General features: G+C 54.0%; 1 protein-coding gene across 1 annotated transcript; it reads left to right on the top strand.

Annotated features, from left to right (window-relative positions):
* Window positions 1–4,822: 4,822 nt before the first annotated feature.
* On the top strand, window positions 4,823–15,829 carry CADM3 (cell adhesion molecule 3). Its single transcript, XM_077760143.1, has 9 exons — window positions 4,823–4,903; window positions 6,918–7,058; window positions 7,426–7,578; window positions 8,231–8,368; window positions 8,747–8,917; window positions 11,065–11,155; window positions 11,570–11,739; window positions 14,165–14,290; window positions 15,592–15,829. The coding sequence occupies exons 1-9, from the start codon at window positions 4,888–4,890 to the stop codon at window positions 15,708–15,710; spliced, it is 1,125 nt and encodes a 374-aa protein (XP_077616269.1). The 5' UTR covers window positions 4,823–4,887; the 3' UTR covers window positions 15,711–15,829.
* Window positions 15,830–16,265: the final 436 nt, after the last annotated feature.

The raw sequence follows: 16,265 nt of genomic DNA, 5'->3' as shown, positions 1-16,265 counted from the left end.
ACTCCTCCACCCACCTGTCATGGTGTCGTGAGGAATAACAAGTAGGCTGGGATGAAGAGTATTTTTAACTCTGGAGTTACAGAAATGCTGACTCATCATCATCATCACCATCACCATCATCATCAACTCCTACTCAGGGAGCTGGATTTCTCTTGTCAGGGAAGTGCAGCTCCGGACCCAGTCACCGGCTAGGCCAGCAGTGGTCCCATGAGACAGCTCTGTCCCCATCCCAGCACCCCACATAGGCACCAGTGACCATGTTCACAGGCCAAAGGGCAATGCACAGTAGGCTCCCAGAACAGACGGTGCAGGGAAGACATGAGCCAAGCAATCGGGAATATACTGGCACCTTTTCAGAGACTTCCCTCCCAGAGTTACTTGGAGTCGAGACATTCTACATTTTCATTCATTTGTGTCACTCATCTATTCAATAAATATTTATTGAGCACTTACTATATGCGAGGCATGTGGTATGAGCAAACATGAGTCATGGGTGTTTTCAAGGGCATATTGGTAAGTCTCCAACACCTACCCTGCTGCTCTTACTGGGAACAATCAATCAGAAGGACACGGGTGGGTGAAAGGGCTACTTTGTCCTTTAAAATACCAGGAGTCTTAAAGATACTGGACCGCATGAGTAAATAAACCAAGAATTAAGGAATCCCCCCAAGGCAATGGAGGGCAAACAAGACACTCTTTCTGTTTTCAGCCCAGACATTAGAGTGCGAGGAGAACGTGAGGGGATTCTGTTAGCTTTAACTAAACACATCTGCTGCTTGGTTAGCTAGGAAGTCCCCCACTGTAAGGCTCGTGGGGGTGAATGAAGGATCCCCCAAATGTATAGATGAAGACACATGAAGAGATCCAATTAACAGTGAAATTCAGTGGGTACAAATCATTCCATCACCACATCCATTGAGCATCCATCTCACTACACTTATTCTGATCGATTGCAGTGAGCAGTGTGACTATTGTTTAGGTGACCCGCCCAGGGCCAGACTATTGTTTAGGCCCCTTGACCCCTGTAACTCCTGCACCACCAGCACCACCACACACACACACACACAATACATGCTTCTGGAGAGGGAAGGGGAGCAGCAAGGCTGTGCAGAAAGTCTGGTCTCTGCAGCCAGAGGGTCTAAGTCAGACAGCCATCCCATCCCCACACTCACAGGCTCCATCATATGGACGAGTTACTTAACTTTCCTGAGTCTTAGTCAACTCATCCTTAACATGTGCATCACAACCTGTTAAAAGAGTTCTTCTGGATCATGAATACAGAGCACCTAACCTGGATTCTGATGCACACAGGTGATCGGTGAATATCGATTCCCACCATAGCACAACATTATAGGCTCCTAGAGCTTCAGCTTTGGACGACCTACCCTCTTTCTTCCTATCCTGTTTGGTTTGCTGTTTCCTCTCCACTGGCAGATGTTGAGCCTAGTTCTCACAATAAAGGGTGTATTTATTAAGTAATTGGCCAGTACTGGATACAGAGACGAACAGATGTCAACCCTACCTGCAAATCTTCATAATTTAAGAGGGAAACCAAACTTGGAGTACAAATAGAGTGATGCATAATTTAAGAAAAGTAGATAAAGTGTTGTAACTCAGAGAAACAACACTTGGTTTGTTTTCCATTTGGGGCAATCAGGGAAGACTTCTTGAAAGAGGTGCCACATAAAGTAGGTTTTAAGCATGCATAGGGATTAGCGTAAAGAAGGGTGAGGGCATTATCAGCAGTGCTACGGCAGGAAAGGAAAGCCAGGAAAGCCAAGGGTTTTTAGAAAGACCTCAGAATGGCATCATGTCTGGGATATGGGAGTGATAAAGGAAAGACAAAGCCGAAAGGCATGGTGGCAGCACGGCTGCCCAGGATCTTGAGGACCAAGCTAACATATCTGGATGTGACCTGCAGACAATGGGAAGGCTTTATAAGCAAGGAAACAATAATGCGCATTTGGCTGGAATTTTCCTACTGCTTTTCCCTATGAGTAGCCCGGGCGCCCCTCACTGGTGGCTCTGTGGTCCAATGTCTGCACTCCCTTCCAATGACCCTGTCTGAACAGAATGTTCATAAATTCCACTGCAAAGCCCATGCCACCCTTTCAGAGAGCTCTGAGTTCTCCCTTCCAGTGGGGAGTCCATTGAAGGAATTTATGCTGATGTCATAAATGACCAGCACAATCTGAACCCAGAGGCACAAGGCCTTTGCAGCCCGGGTTGTAATTTCTGCTACTTACCCATGTTTCTGTTAATAGCATCGTAATCGCTGGTCCGCCGTCAGCGGAGTGGCCATTCAGAATTTATCATTACAGGTGTACAGTGTTATAAAAAAACAGTGAGAAAACTTGCAGGCATACCACCAGATAGGTTTCAAGAGGAGACATGAGATCATAAGCCCCTTTCAGAATTAGAGGGAGAAATATTATCCCAGCAGGGAAAGAAAAGGAAAAAAAAAAAAACCCACCTAAAACAGCTATCTCTTCATCAGGTTCTTAAAACACACTACAAACCAAACCAGAGTGTGTTCCATGGAAATCTACAGGCGATAGATGCCATTTATTGGAGACTATTCGTTTTAATGATCAGTCCCCTCATCTGAACAATTGAGTCTGATGTGAATGCCCTACCTTACCATTTCAAGTATTCATCCTAGACAGGGCGAAGGATGCCAGCGAAATGCAGGAGGAGGGGAGAGATGAAAGACATATACGCAGGGAGAAAAGCAAGTGAGGAGAAGGCAGCCAGAGAGTACAGATGAAAGGAGGAAGAGCCGAGTGGAGACCAAGTCCAGGCTGCTGGCAGTTCTGTCCTCTGCCTGGCGCAGAACACGCAGAGCACAGCCCCAGCAGCGACTGACTTGAAGGACGAGGGCCAATCGAAGGCACAGAGAAGGCCGCTCTGCACTAAGAGCTGAAGACAAAGGTGAATAAGGTCAGGCCGCAAAGTTTAGAGGGGGAGACGGATATGCCAACAAGTGATTGGCAATACAATGGGCGGAAATGCCACACGAAGGAAAGGGCGCTGATGAAAAAGCTTTGAGAGCCCCAGGGGAGAGAGAAAGAGCTTTCTGGAGAGGTGTGTCTTAGGTAAGTCCCTGGACCCTTCACGACCTCACCTCTACAAAGCGATTCGGTCGAGGTGCCTGTGCCTCAAGGTTGTTTGGACATTAAATGAACTCGTGGCTGAAGATTCTCCCAGCAGACTGAAGGGCCTGTGCCAAATTAGGAGATGGCTCACTCCCGACGCACACCCCCTGCCCACCCCCAACGTTCATGTGCGCCAAGCCCTGGCTAGTGCTTCCTTTGCGCGCGGAGTACAGGTCCTGGGGGGCTGAGCACTGCCCCCTCCCCGGCTTCTCCCTGACCCTCCACCATCCCAAGCTTTGGCGCAGCCCATCCACCGTGCGTCCAAGCGCCCACAAACACGCAACCTGGAAAACAAGAGGAAACACTCACCAGCGTCAGGCTGCCTGCAGCCTTGAGGTCCACAGAAGGCGGGGGCGTCCCTCCTGGCTCGCAGGGGCCCCGAGCTAGCCCGGTCACCTCTCCTTCGGGCATCCTCAGCCTTCTTGCCTCTCTCGCCCAACGCCCTGCGCGCCCCCCTTCCTGCCCACCTCTCGTCTGTATCCCCGTCCCTCCCCATCGGGGCACGAGCGCTTCTCGTGCTGGAGAAGTCTTTTCTCAGATCTGCCGGAGGACGTGTGTGGGGACCAGTGGCGGCCGGGGCGACCCTCGGAAGGCCTCTCCCGGGTCCCAGCGCAGCCTCTCCCCCGCGCCCACCTCTCCCCTCTCCTCCCCTACAGCCGGTCTCCTCCCTCCCGCGTCCCTTCGCCCCTCGCCTTCGGATCCCGCAGTTCCCCACCTCGTCCCGTCCCCGTACTTCAGGGGCTGGGCCCCATTTCTCAGGCTGGGCCCCAACCCGCGAACAGCACCCACCCCCACCCCCGGGCCGCGGTGCCCGGTCCGGCTCCAGCGCGCCCGCGCCGCCCGCTAACTTCCCGCGACTCCAGGCCCGGGACGCGCCGCCGCTCCGGACTCTGCTCAGCAGCCGGTGACGTCACCGCGCTTTGCGCCCNGACAGCGGGCCGGGCCGGACGCAGGAGGAACACCCCGAGCTGTGCGCCTGCTATCAGGCGGCAGCCCCAGCCCACCGCCCCCACCGCGTCTGTCGCACCGCCAGGGGCCTCAGCTAGAAAGGAACAGAGCTTCGGACTTGGGATCAGGCATTTCACTTCCAGTCTGTGTTCTTCTGCTCGTGCGACCTTGGTCGAGTCACTGCCTTCTGCTCCCGCGCGGCATCACAGGAAGGCTAACACCAGCGAGTGTATTGCACAGGTTTATTAAAAGGATGAAGAGTGGAAGTATTTCCTAATTATTAAATCTGCTGTGATTTTAGTACATGCTATGGTGTCGCAGAAAGAATAATCCTGGCTGAGGAATGAACAATCGTTGCGTATCCTTCATGTGCTGGAGTGACCTTCCCCAAGTGACTTTTCACTTTTCTCTGGGCTCCATTGTCCTCATCTGTAAAATGGGAGAACTGGACTAGAGGATCTTTAAGGATCCTTTAAGGATCTCTGACATTATACGACAGATTGGTGACACTCAGCACCCTCCTTGCAACTTGCCATTCCCCCCCCCCAGGAAAAGCCCTCACTTCTTCCCTCAGAAAGGACCCCGGAGAAGCTGCTTTTCAGAGGGGCCAGTCCTCTCCCCGCCCCCAGCAACCAAAGTGTCCCAAAGGGCAGCAGCGAGTAGGTAGGGCTCATCCTTGATGGAGACTCTCTCCCCAGGCTACTGGCAGGACCAGGATCTGGAGCTGGGGACTCTGGCCCCCCTCGGCGAGGCCATCAGCTCCACAGTCTGGAGCAGCCCTGACATGCTGGCCAGTCAAGGTGAGGATCCAGGCCCCTCGTCACTGTGTCCCTCGGTTCCCTCCACCATCCTCACATCATCTCCCGCTCATGGTGCCGCTGCCCTCTGTCCCCACTCCCCTCATTACCACACAGCTCCTTCTCCGCTCCATCTGACATTTTAGTTCTTAGTTCCACCCCACCGGCTCCTCCCGGACTTACGCCTCTTCCCTCGCTCCAGTAGAGACCTCTGCATCCCTACACCTTCTTCCAAAAATAAAATGATGCCAGGAGGAGTGTATTACTCAGAATGAAGAGGTTCTGGAAGACACAATTGAGGCAGAATTCTTCAAAGGGACCCAGGGAGGGCAGGATTACTCGTCAAAACTTGGTATACGGCTGGCAATAAATGAAAGGTTTCCCAGCCCTTTCGTTCAGACATTTCAGGGATAAATCACGTCCCAGTTTACTCCGCCAGCTCCGTCTCTGGCTCACTAATCTTAAAATCACAGTTTTAAGATTCAAGTTAGATGGTTACTTGAGGAGCATTCCAATGAAAAGGCCACTTGCACCGAGAGTCAAACAGAGTTCCAGGCCCAACTGGAATCACTGACACTAGAATGATCTTAGGCAATCACCCCACCTCCATTGCCTCATTGTCCACATCTGTAAAAAATGAGGGAATCGGATTCCGTGATCCCGTAAGATCCCCCTCAGTTCTGTTATGATTCCAGACAGTAAAACCAGCGGCCAGACTTTGTGCTCCAGTGTGGAGACAGGCCCCCCCCCCCCCCACCCCCCGCCCCAGCCACAGAGCAGGGGTTTCTGTTATCAGCCCCAGCACGCGCCACCTTCACTCCTCGGGGGCCCCTTCTCTGCTAGGAGTATTCATTATGCATTTCTCGGAAATGGAGCTCCAGTGGCCAAAGAAGAAAGGAATACCAGACAAGGCAGGGGTAAGGTCAGTGCCATAGGGATCATGAGGACTGTTTAAAATTACTCAGTGAGGGACCGTGGGAAGCAAGTTTCTCAGCTTCCTATTCAGAGAAGCCTGATGCTGGTTAAGTAGGTGAGCGCCACAGAAGAAATGATGCGAAGGCTTGGGAATCAGAGCCGGAAGGTGTTGTTTATTCTAGTTCTGGGAAGGTCGCTACCATGGGGTCACAGAAAGTCCTGGAGATGAGGGAATCCGCGCTGGGAGCAGAACCCATGTGGGGGGAGGAGGAAGCGAGTGTCACACAGTGAGGGGGCCCAGCTAGGCCAACGAGAAGGCACATTTGGGAGTCAAATGGCTTATCCACCCGATACCTTATTCGTGCTTTTGTTGCTATTGTTGTTTAATTTGACTAGAGAGGGGGTGAGAGAGCATGTCCAACGCATGGAAGGGAAAATTTTAATCCTTTACTCTTTAAAATAACAGGAGGGCTGGGGGGTGACTTGGGTTTGTGTGTTGAGAGGCGGGCTGCCCCGATCCTGGAGGGATGTGAGCTGACGATAAAGGGAAGCCAACTGTGGGAGGAAGTCACAAAGTCTGTGCCAAAATGTTTCGGTTCTTCTGTTTCATTGAATCGTTTTTGTTACTTATCGCACAGTTTCCCCGGCTCCCTCTTATGTCAACGAATGGGGGGGACCCGAGGCTGGCCTGGCCTCTCCTCACTTTTAGTTTCGGGGCTGCTAGTGTCACGCGCCTCTCCCGCCCTCGCTCGCACATGCAGCTGGAGGCAGGGAAGGAGAGCTTGGAGTGGCAGGTGCGTGTGCGTGCTTTCAAAGTGCTGTGTGTAGATTTGGGCGCCTCTGTTCCCCTAAATGTCCGCGGCCCTGTCAGTGCACCCAGCAAACATTCAACAGGTGACTGTTTCTCTGTGGAGTCCAAGCAAGAGGAAATAAGGTCTGTCTCCCCTTCCCCACCACCTCTGTTCCTGCCCCCACGACGCCTTCAGAGAACACAGACACCTGGGCCTTGGGCGGTCTGGGTTAGATGAGGTGGTACTTTGGCCCAGAAGTGGGTGGAGGGGCAGGGCTTCCCCACAAAGCTAACCCTCTTGTGATCCTGCAGATAGCCAGCCCTGGACATCCGATGAGACAGTGGTGGCTGGTGGCACCGTGGTGCTCAAGTGCCAAGTGAAAGATCACGAGGATTCGTCCCTGCAGTGGTCTAACCCGGCCCAGCAGACTCTCTACTTTGGGGAGAAGAGAGGTAGCGTCCCAAGTTTCCTGTCTCTGGGGAGGCGGGTGGGGACTGTGGGCTGGGGCAGTGCCCACCGAGCAGGGGTCAGGTGCGCCTGGGGTCCAGAGGCTGAGCACCGGGAAGGTACCCTAGGCTCCTCACCTGGCTCCAGAAAAATCTCGGTGTTACAGCTCTGACCTGAGCCATGCACAGTCCTACAGGGTCCCCAAGTGGCTACACCCTAGGGGAGCCCTAAGATTTAGGGCTGGCACAGTCTGGCACAGTCTCCCCTGCCCTATACCCCACTAGACCCCTTCTCCCAAAGATGCCAGCCTGGTATTGGAAGATGAACGTGAATGAGCCAGTGAAAGCCCCGCCTCCCATTCTCCCACTCCAGCCCTTCGTGATAATCGGATCCAGCTGGTTAGATCCACTCCCCACGAGCTCAGCATCAGCATCAGCAACGTGGCTCTGGCAGACGAAGGCGAGTACACCTGCTCCATCTTCACCATGCCTGTGAGGACCGCCAAGTCCCTCGTCACCGTGCTCGGTGAGGCTCCCCACCCCAGGGGCTCCGCAGCACGCCTCCTTGCAAACACAGCTCCTAGGTGAGCCCCTGAGGCAGACAGGGGCCAGGCAGGTCTCCAAGCGCTTGGGAAAAGCCCAGTCTGTGCTTCCTTTGTGATGGAATGAAATGCAAAGAGCACTGGGTTCTAATCCTCTCTCCTCTACTTACTGTTTGCTCTGGAGGAAATCTCTTACCCTCTCTGAGCCTGAACCTCCTAACTTATGACAGAAAGATGCTCACATCTGTTCCACATACCTCCCAAGACCTCAGGAGGGAAACACGAGAAGTGCTTGCTGTGCGTGATGATAATGTCCAAGTACCCCAGCTGCTTACATGCTCTTGTCTGGGTCCTACATTTCTGTCTCCTTCTTTCCCCCCTGAAGCGTTGCACCAATTCTTTAGCTACCCAGCTGTGCTGTGGGGTGTCAGTTCACGTACCAGATCTTCCCTACTGGTCCTTAGGGAGGAGGTCAGGGAGAAAGATGATTACTCTAGCCTTCTCTGCATTGTAAAGCAAAGCAGGACCCAGGTGTCCTGACCCCCAGAGAGGCCATCTCTGTAGGGAGAGCTGAGGTCACCTGAGGGAGCCTCTCCTTCCTATCTTGGCCATCCGCCCCTCCCCCCTGCATGGCAGGAATCCCACAGAAGCCCATAATCTCTGGCTACAAGTCGTCATTACGGGAAAAAGAAACAACCACCCTTAACTGTCAGTCTTCTGGAAGCAAACCTGCAGCCCAGCTCACCTGGAGGAAGGGAGACCAAGAACTCCACGGTAAGTTCCCCCTGCTTTGGGGTTCAGGAGGAGGGGGTGGGGGTGGAGGAGAGGCGTGCATGTCCACATGTCTGTGTATGTGCACATCAGCAAGGCACAGAAGGAGAAGGACAGATATTCTGTGCACACTCGTGTGTGTGTGTGTGTGTGTGTGTGTGTGTGTGTGTGTGTGTGTGTGTGTGTGTGTGTGTGTGTGTGTGTGTGTGTGTGTGTGTGTGTGTGTGTGTGTTAGGGCTACGTTCTCCCTGTGTGTACATAACCATTTCACAACTCTCTAAGTGTGTCTAAGTTGAGACTCGCCATCTGTATGTCTGCCGTGGGGCCCACACTGTATCTGTGCGTTAGGGCTCACTTTGTGCTTGCGTGTGTGCACTCCAGGGGAACCAACCCGCGTGCAGGAAGATCCCAACGGTAAAACCTTCACCGTGAGCAGCTCAGTGACGTTCCAGGTTTCCCGGGACGATGACGGGGCCGACATCGTATGCTCTGTGAACCATGAATCTCTAAAGGGAGCTGACAGATCCACCTCTCAGCGCATCGAGGTTCTATGTATGTCGTGGGCTTGTGGGTGAAGCAGGACCAGGTATGAGTTGGGGGCGGGGAAAGGAAAGGGTTGTGGGCACAGGTAAGTGAGGGGATGAGAAGTGACAGCACCAGGCCAAGGGTCGGCAAGCTGTCCTGTAAAGGGCCCAACAGCAAACATGTTAGGTTCTGGGGGCCGCATGGTCTCAACTAATTAACTCTGCTGTTGCTGTAGGAAAATGTCCATAAATGGTATGTACACAAATTAGCATGGGTGTGTTCCAATAAATGTTTATTGACAAAAAAACAAGTTGCTGGCAGGATTTGGCCCAAAGGGCAAGGTTACCCTGAGCTAGGCCAGGCTTATGCAGCCTGATGTAAACTGGGATGGTACCTGTAGCAAGTCAACAGTCAGAAAATGCAGGTTCTAATCTACCCCTCCACCCCCGCCACTTACGGGCCATGTGGGTTAGGGAAATAGCTTTTCCCCGTTGAGCTGACTCTTTCATTGTAATATGAGAAGATGAACATGGTGGTCGCGGAGGCTTCTTCTTAGACCAACATACTGTGACCTCCCAGATTTCCCCTGTGGTCCTCCCCGTCTGCCCCAGCTGTGCGAGTGTTCTTGGGATTCACGGTCACTATCCTGAACCTTTCCACAGATCCCCATCTCTCTGTGGAATCTGCCTTGAATACAGACAGGGGACGTCTGCCCTCGCTTGAGGAAATTTGGAACTTTTCTGAGTGGAGGAACTAAGATGAAAGGAAGTACTAAAGCAGAAGATAGAGAATTATACAAGAATGCATTTCTTGTCCTGGCTTGTCTAAAGGCTGGCCATTTTCCTAAAGTAATTGCAGTGCTGCATCTGGGACGGGCATTAGGGCTCCTCAAACCAATTGCTAGACCCATCGTGGAAACCCACTGCTGAACGTGAGGCAGGTGTGGGGTGGCATCACTTTCCACTGGGAAGACTGGCAAGCTGGACGCAGCCGGCCCAGATCCCAGCTGTGGTGCCACCAGCGACTAGCTGTGTGTCTTCCACCAAAGCGTGCCACCTCTCAGTGGCTTCTGCTTACTTCCCGGAATTAGCGTGAGGGTCAAGGGGGAAGTATAGAAAATAACTTTGTAAACGTCTATATTGCTTTCAGGTGCTTCTCTGCTCGTGAGTTACAAGTGGGGGCGCCCCTGGCCTTGGGGCCGTTCCCCCAGGCCCTGGTCCTTGTCCAGGGCTCCGGAGGGCCCTCCCCTGTCTGAACTCCATAGACTGCTCTGTTAGGTACCAGACCATCTGGCACTGACTCCCTCTAGACCCAACTGTGATCAGCAGTCAGTCAACAAATTCTATACCCCAGGCACTGTGCTAGATGTTTCTATGGTTGCAGGACCCTGGGACACTCATTGTCTCACCTGGCCTGATTCTCTGTCTCCTGTTTGATCTGACATTAACACGTCCATTCACTGGTTGTTAAGTTTGGCTCTGTCCCTGGGGGAAGCTCGGCCTCTTTATCTTTATCTGTCTTCTCAACCAGCATCTGGTTCTATTGTTCTCTGCGGCCATCTGGACCTAGCGTTTGAGCAGCCCTACGGCGCCCGTGGCAGATGCCATTTTTCCATCACAGAGCCCATCTATATTGTGTCAGTGCCTTCTTGCAGCCAAAATATGACCCTGATCTCTTGTTGTTGCAAAGCTCTTACTTCACTTTTGGACTGACCACTAAAAAAATGATGCTCTGTGTTCAAGAGTCGCTCCCAGTTTAAACTCCCTTGCAGAGCAGAGAGGACCGAGTGATTGTGAGCTCAATAAACGATCAAGTTCAAGTTCACTGATTCCATCAGAAATGTGTATTAAGTCCCGTTGATGTGCTGGGCACAGGGGCACCAGGGATCGCTCCTCAGCTCCAGGTTAGGATGTCCCTTAGGGCCCCACCAAGCACAGATCTTCAGAAATCCTACCTCTACGAGTTTGCAGCATGAATCTCACGCGTGTTCAGTAGCGACAGTGAACTGCTTGCAAGAGGCCAAGGGCAGAGGTCTCTGTCCCTGGTCCTCCAGGCCCCTGGGGCATCCGGGCGTAGAGGCTGTAATACACATACACAGCTGGGTGACATTGGGTGAGCCGCCCTCTCCTGGACGTGGGGGCAGTTTTGCACTGACATCACTTCCTTCTCCACAGACACACCAACGGCGAAGATTAGGCCGGACCCTCCCCACCCCCGCGAGGGCCAAAAGCTGCTGCTTCACTGTGAGGGTCGTGGAAATCCCGTGTAAGAAGATCTGCTTGCTTCCTGCCCCTGACACACCTCCGTACCTCAGGCTGTGATCCGCCCGTAGGGTGTCCCCATCTCCCTCCTGCTCTTGACTCCCTGGCCCTGTCCAGCACCATCCATCCTCTGACCGTTTCTCCTACAAAGCAGCAGAAGGGGGCCCCTTCTGGCCACCCCCAAGGTCCCCTTGGGCGCCAAGCCACAGCAAGACTCAAGTTAGGAAATCTCCCTCATCCTCAAATTGCACCCCAAGGGGTTGCCCCTCCCTCCAAGCAGCTCCTGTCTGTAGCCCCTGTAATTCCTTAGCCTTCATCAAACTGTCCTTGACTTCCTGTGCCCAGTTATTGTTTTTGTCTCCCGTCAGCCCCCTGGCCTGCTCTCTCCCTAACATGTGTGATTTCTCTGCCTCCACAGCCCCCAGCAGTACCTGTGGGAGAAGGAGGGCAGTGTGCCCCCACTAAAGATGACCCAGGAGAGTGCCCTGATCTTCCCCTTCCTCAACAAGAGTGACAGCGGGACCTACGGCTGCACGGCCACCAGCAACATGGGAAGCTACAAGGCCTACTACACACTCAATGTGAATGGTGAGCCCCCCTCCGCCCACCCTGCACTGCCTCTCCATCTCCTGAGAGCACCCCTTGCTGTGCTTGGGGCCAAGTGAGGGGACAAGAGCCCCCCATGAAAGGGCCTGGGCCTTGGTCTCTGGGTCCACTCCGGAATGTGTCATATGGGAACATCAGCACAGTGGTAGGTTCCGGTCTGCCTCTGGGTAGCGCTGGTGGCCCGCATGATGCCAACATTGTACCCCTGCACGCCCCCTCCCTGCACCCTTGCACCCATTCTGGCAGAGGCCTCTCCAGGGCAGGGGTGGGTGTTTCCCATTCCAGTGAGCTGTCTCAGGGCTGCTTCTCCCGCGACCAGTATGGGATGCATGCTGCAGTACCCCTTCCTGCAGACCTTGGACACAGCAAAGTGGGTCCAGGCAGAACCCAGAGATGCTAGACGCCAAGACACAGGGCATTCCTCTGACATCTGTCGTGCAGAGATACTAGTGATGCTTGTTCTCTGAAGTTCTCCCCGAAGGTGTGCCCACAGAACCCAGCTTCGGGAGAAGTGACAGGCTAGCACAGAGGTCCCTTTATTAGAGAGTTGGCAGAAGTCTCGAAGATCCCAATGGCAGTGGAGTCCCTCCAGAAAACCTTACAAACCTTTCCTCGGAAAAGGGAAAACCTATTGTTGGGAGAACAGCAGAGGCTTCCATATTGGAAATGCCATTAACTCAGGGAGGTGATGGCAGTTGAGGCTCCTATAGATAAGAGACCTGAGATCTTGGGACCTCGATGTTTGTATAGATGGGGTGATTCTGACTCCAGGGGCAGACCTCAGCATGTGGGAGCTGCCTCAGCACGACAGACAGAGCTATTGTAGGATGCCAGCAGCAAGGAGGGTGCGCTGAGGTCCAGTGTCAGCCCCCGACCAACTCTGATGGCACTGGCAGTGAGAGAAAGTTCTGGCGCCCCGCGGTTGGTCTCGGGCTGGTCCCACCCCCACCAGCGGGTCCTGTCTGACTGGTCTGCTTCAGTGCTGACGCCTGGTGGTAGGAGGGGGTCCTGCATCTTCCTCCAGGAGTATCCTAAGCAGTCCTGACGCTACCAGCCTGGAAGGAATGAAATGGAATTCTACCTAGAGACAGGGACCTGTAACTGATGGCCATGGGAAGCTATGTTTTTCTAAGGGATTTCCATTTCCGTAGCCCCTGGAACAATTATCCAGGATTAGTATTTTTGCAATGTGGACTGTGTATCACCTACTGCTCGGGGGAAAGATGGGGGTAACCTGCCCCTGCTTCTTCCACCTCACACCTCACACCTACCCCATCATGTCATGCAGCCCCCAGGCCCTTCCTCTCCCTCCCTCCCTCCCAAGCAGAGCATAAAAAAACTAGAGCATAAATGTTTTCTTTTCAAATTAGGCGTAGACAGGCAAGGAACCAAAAAGCTGGCCCAGTCAAGCCTGAGGAGACATAAGGTAGGAAAGACGAAATATGTAAGGAGTCAGTGAGGCATCGAGACTCAAGCTGAGTCTGTGGGAAAACAGTGGCTCTCCCATGGGCGGAGGAGTTATATCTACGGCTGATGCAATTTTGGACACATCCAGACGACGTCCTGGGCCTGGGCACTGTCTCCTCAGATATTTGGGACTCGAGCTAGGCTGGTGCTGTCCTTGGCATGCCTGGCCCAGTCTGTGCTCTGAGGATCTGTCCCTTGTAGATGCTGCTGTGGAGGGTGGTGTCTCTAACCTGATGGTGGGGACATTGGCCACCATGGGGGCCATCCAGGAATGAAGCCTTTGCTTTTCCCACAATCCTCTGGATGGTGGGATGTGAGGCTGGAGTCCCAGGCCTCCCGGTTGGAACACGCCGGAGGACTGGATGTAGCTGGAACCCTGATCTCTTCACCAAGAGGGAGCACTACTCTTTACACAGCATCAGCTTCTGTGAGGTGCTGTCTGAGTTCCCAGTTCTTGGCTTTGTCACTGCCCCTCATCTCTCTGGTCTCGGGGCAATGGGTGAACAGGTTGGGAAGCCCCCCGAGAGAAGCCAGCTCTGGATCTCAAGTAGACAGGAGGGTAAGAGGGCTTGATGACATGGAAGGAATTCTCTGATACCTGCTGAAAGCCAAAGCAAGAGAGAGAACAAGAGATGAGTTTAGATGGTAAAGCTACCTGGCACCTCAGTGCCACAGATACAATTTAAAGGGTTGAATGTTAGCAGGTTTATCCACTTATTCATGAATACATGATTTTTTAATAATTACTACGTTTCAGACACTGTGTAAGAAAGAAAGGAACAAAATAAGGCATATCTCCTCTGCTGTAGGATCCACTCCCTTCTCCTGAGGTTGGCCCATGCTCTGCGCTGTGTACAATACCCACGGCATGGCCACGGCCGGAGGCGCTGTAAGACAAGGGCCCCTCCCGGGTCTGACTGTGTGTGTCCCCTCCCCACAGACCCCAGCCCGGTGCCATCATCCTCCAGCACCTACCACGCCATCATTGGTGGGATCGTGGCTTTCATCGTCTTCCTGCTTCTCATCCTGCTGATCTTCCTGGGCCACTACTTGATCCGGCACAAAGGTCAGAGGCAGCGTGGAGCTTGAGGGAAGGCTGGGGAGGGAGGGGGGCCAGGACTTGGGGGCTCAGTGGCCGCTTGGAGTATGAGAGGAAGGAAGAAGGCAGCCAGCCCTGCGAGGACTGAGCGCCACCAACCCTTGGTGACCATCCAAGTGAAGTGGAGCCCTCCCCTCGGCCAGCTGCCACCCCCATGCCACTCCGCCTCCAGGGTCCCTGCTTGAAGGCTGGGACCTGCCCGAACTGCCTCTCTGTCCCACCCTGTCCTGCCCTTTCTTCCCTCCTCATCTAGTCGTCCTCGGATCCCCTGGCCCCTTGTCCCCACACCATCTCTTCTCTCTTCCTCTTTATCCATGGCGGCCCACTCTCCTCCCAGGCTTTCCCCTCTGGAAGTGCTTTAGCCAGCAGCCCAGTGCCTGGGCTGACCCAGATCTCAGCTGCCTGCTCATGGGCTGACCTGCAGTTTCCCTGTCCCCATGTAGGGTGTGCATGCACACACATGTGTACTCACATGTGCACATAAACCCATGCACACACACATACACATATGGATGCACATGCATATATATACGCTCACATGTACACACACGCACACAGGTATATGCCTGTATTCACATGTCCACACACACACATGCCCATACACACACGTACACATACACATCAAAGGGTGCACACATGTACATGCGTATGCTCACATGTACACACATACACACAGGTACATACATTCACATATACACAGAGATGTATGTACATACACGCTTATGTGCACACATGCAGACACAAAGACACATGCACACACACATACACACAGGCACACAATACACATGCAGGTACACACATGCACAAAGGTACGCACATGCATGCTTATACACACGCATGCACACACGGGTATGCACATACATATACACAGGTACATACTTACACGCTTGCACACACAAGTGCCGACATGCATACACATGTGCACACACACACGTACACATGCAGGCAGGCAGGCACACACAAACACACGCACCTATACACGTGTACACACACAAACTCACACGCACACACATGTGTACACACATACACATGCATGCACAAACACACACACTTTTTTGCCTGTATTATAAGTGAGATTCTAATTAAGGGCAGCATTCATTAATTCAAGGGGGTGTGGTCAGGTGATGGATGTTGACAGCAAGATGTAAACTGAGTCAAGGGGGGTAGAAGGCTCTAGGCAGGAGAAATGTGGCAGGAGCCGGCGCGGTGGGTGGGCGAGCGAGGCTGGGGCAGGGGGCTTCAGAGGTGTGGAAACTGCCTCTCCCCAGGAACCTACCTGACACACGAAGCCAAAGGCTCGGATGACGCCCCGGATGCAGACACGGCCATCATCAACGCAGAAGGCGGGCAGTCGGGCGGCGACGACAAGAAGGAGTATTTCATCTAGAGGCGCCCAGCCACCTCCTCCGCCCCCAGGGGCCCCGTGGGGACTGCCAGGGCCACCGCCAACCTGGACTTGTACAGAGCGACCCCAGGGCCGCCCCTCCCGCTTGCTCCCCGGCCCCCCCACCCNNTGCCCTCAGCCCTTTCCCTGGCTTCTCTGTGTTTGGGTTATTATTATTTTTATAACAATCCCAAATCAAATCCGTCTCCAGGCTGGAGGGGCAGGGGCCCTGGGGTGAGGAGCGCTATACCCCCTGGAGTGTTAGGAGGAGGGCGAAGGCGGAGGGTAAGGACGGGGCTCTGAGCTGGGCGGGGTGTGCGCCGGAGGCCTCTCCGCCCTCCACCCTACCTGGCTTTCTCGGGGAATGGGGAGGTGGTGAGCAGAAGCCGTGGGGGGGGGCGCACACCTGGNCACCCCCCCGCCACCACCGCGGGAGAGGGGCGAGGGGGGTCCCGGGGAGGCGTGGCCTGCGGTGGCGGCCCCCAGGGACCCAGGGCCCCCACTCCGGCCCCTGCAGGAGGCGTGGGTCTGCAGAGGAAGAAAGGCAGAGATGGCGGT

This window comes from Crocuta crocuta, unplaced genomic scaffold (assembly GCF_008692635.1).
Source record: "Crocuta crocuta isolate KB4526 unplaced genomic scaffold, BGI_CrCroc_1.0 scaffold133, whole genome shotgun sequence".
Classification (NCBI taxonomy): domain Eukaryota; kingdom Metazoa; phylum Chordata; class Mammalia; order Carnivora; family Hyaenidae; genus Crocuta; species Crocuta crocuta.
This window is presented reverse-complemented; position numbering and strand designations above follow the sequence as displayed.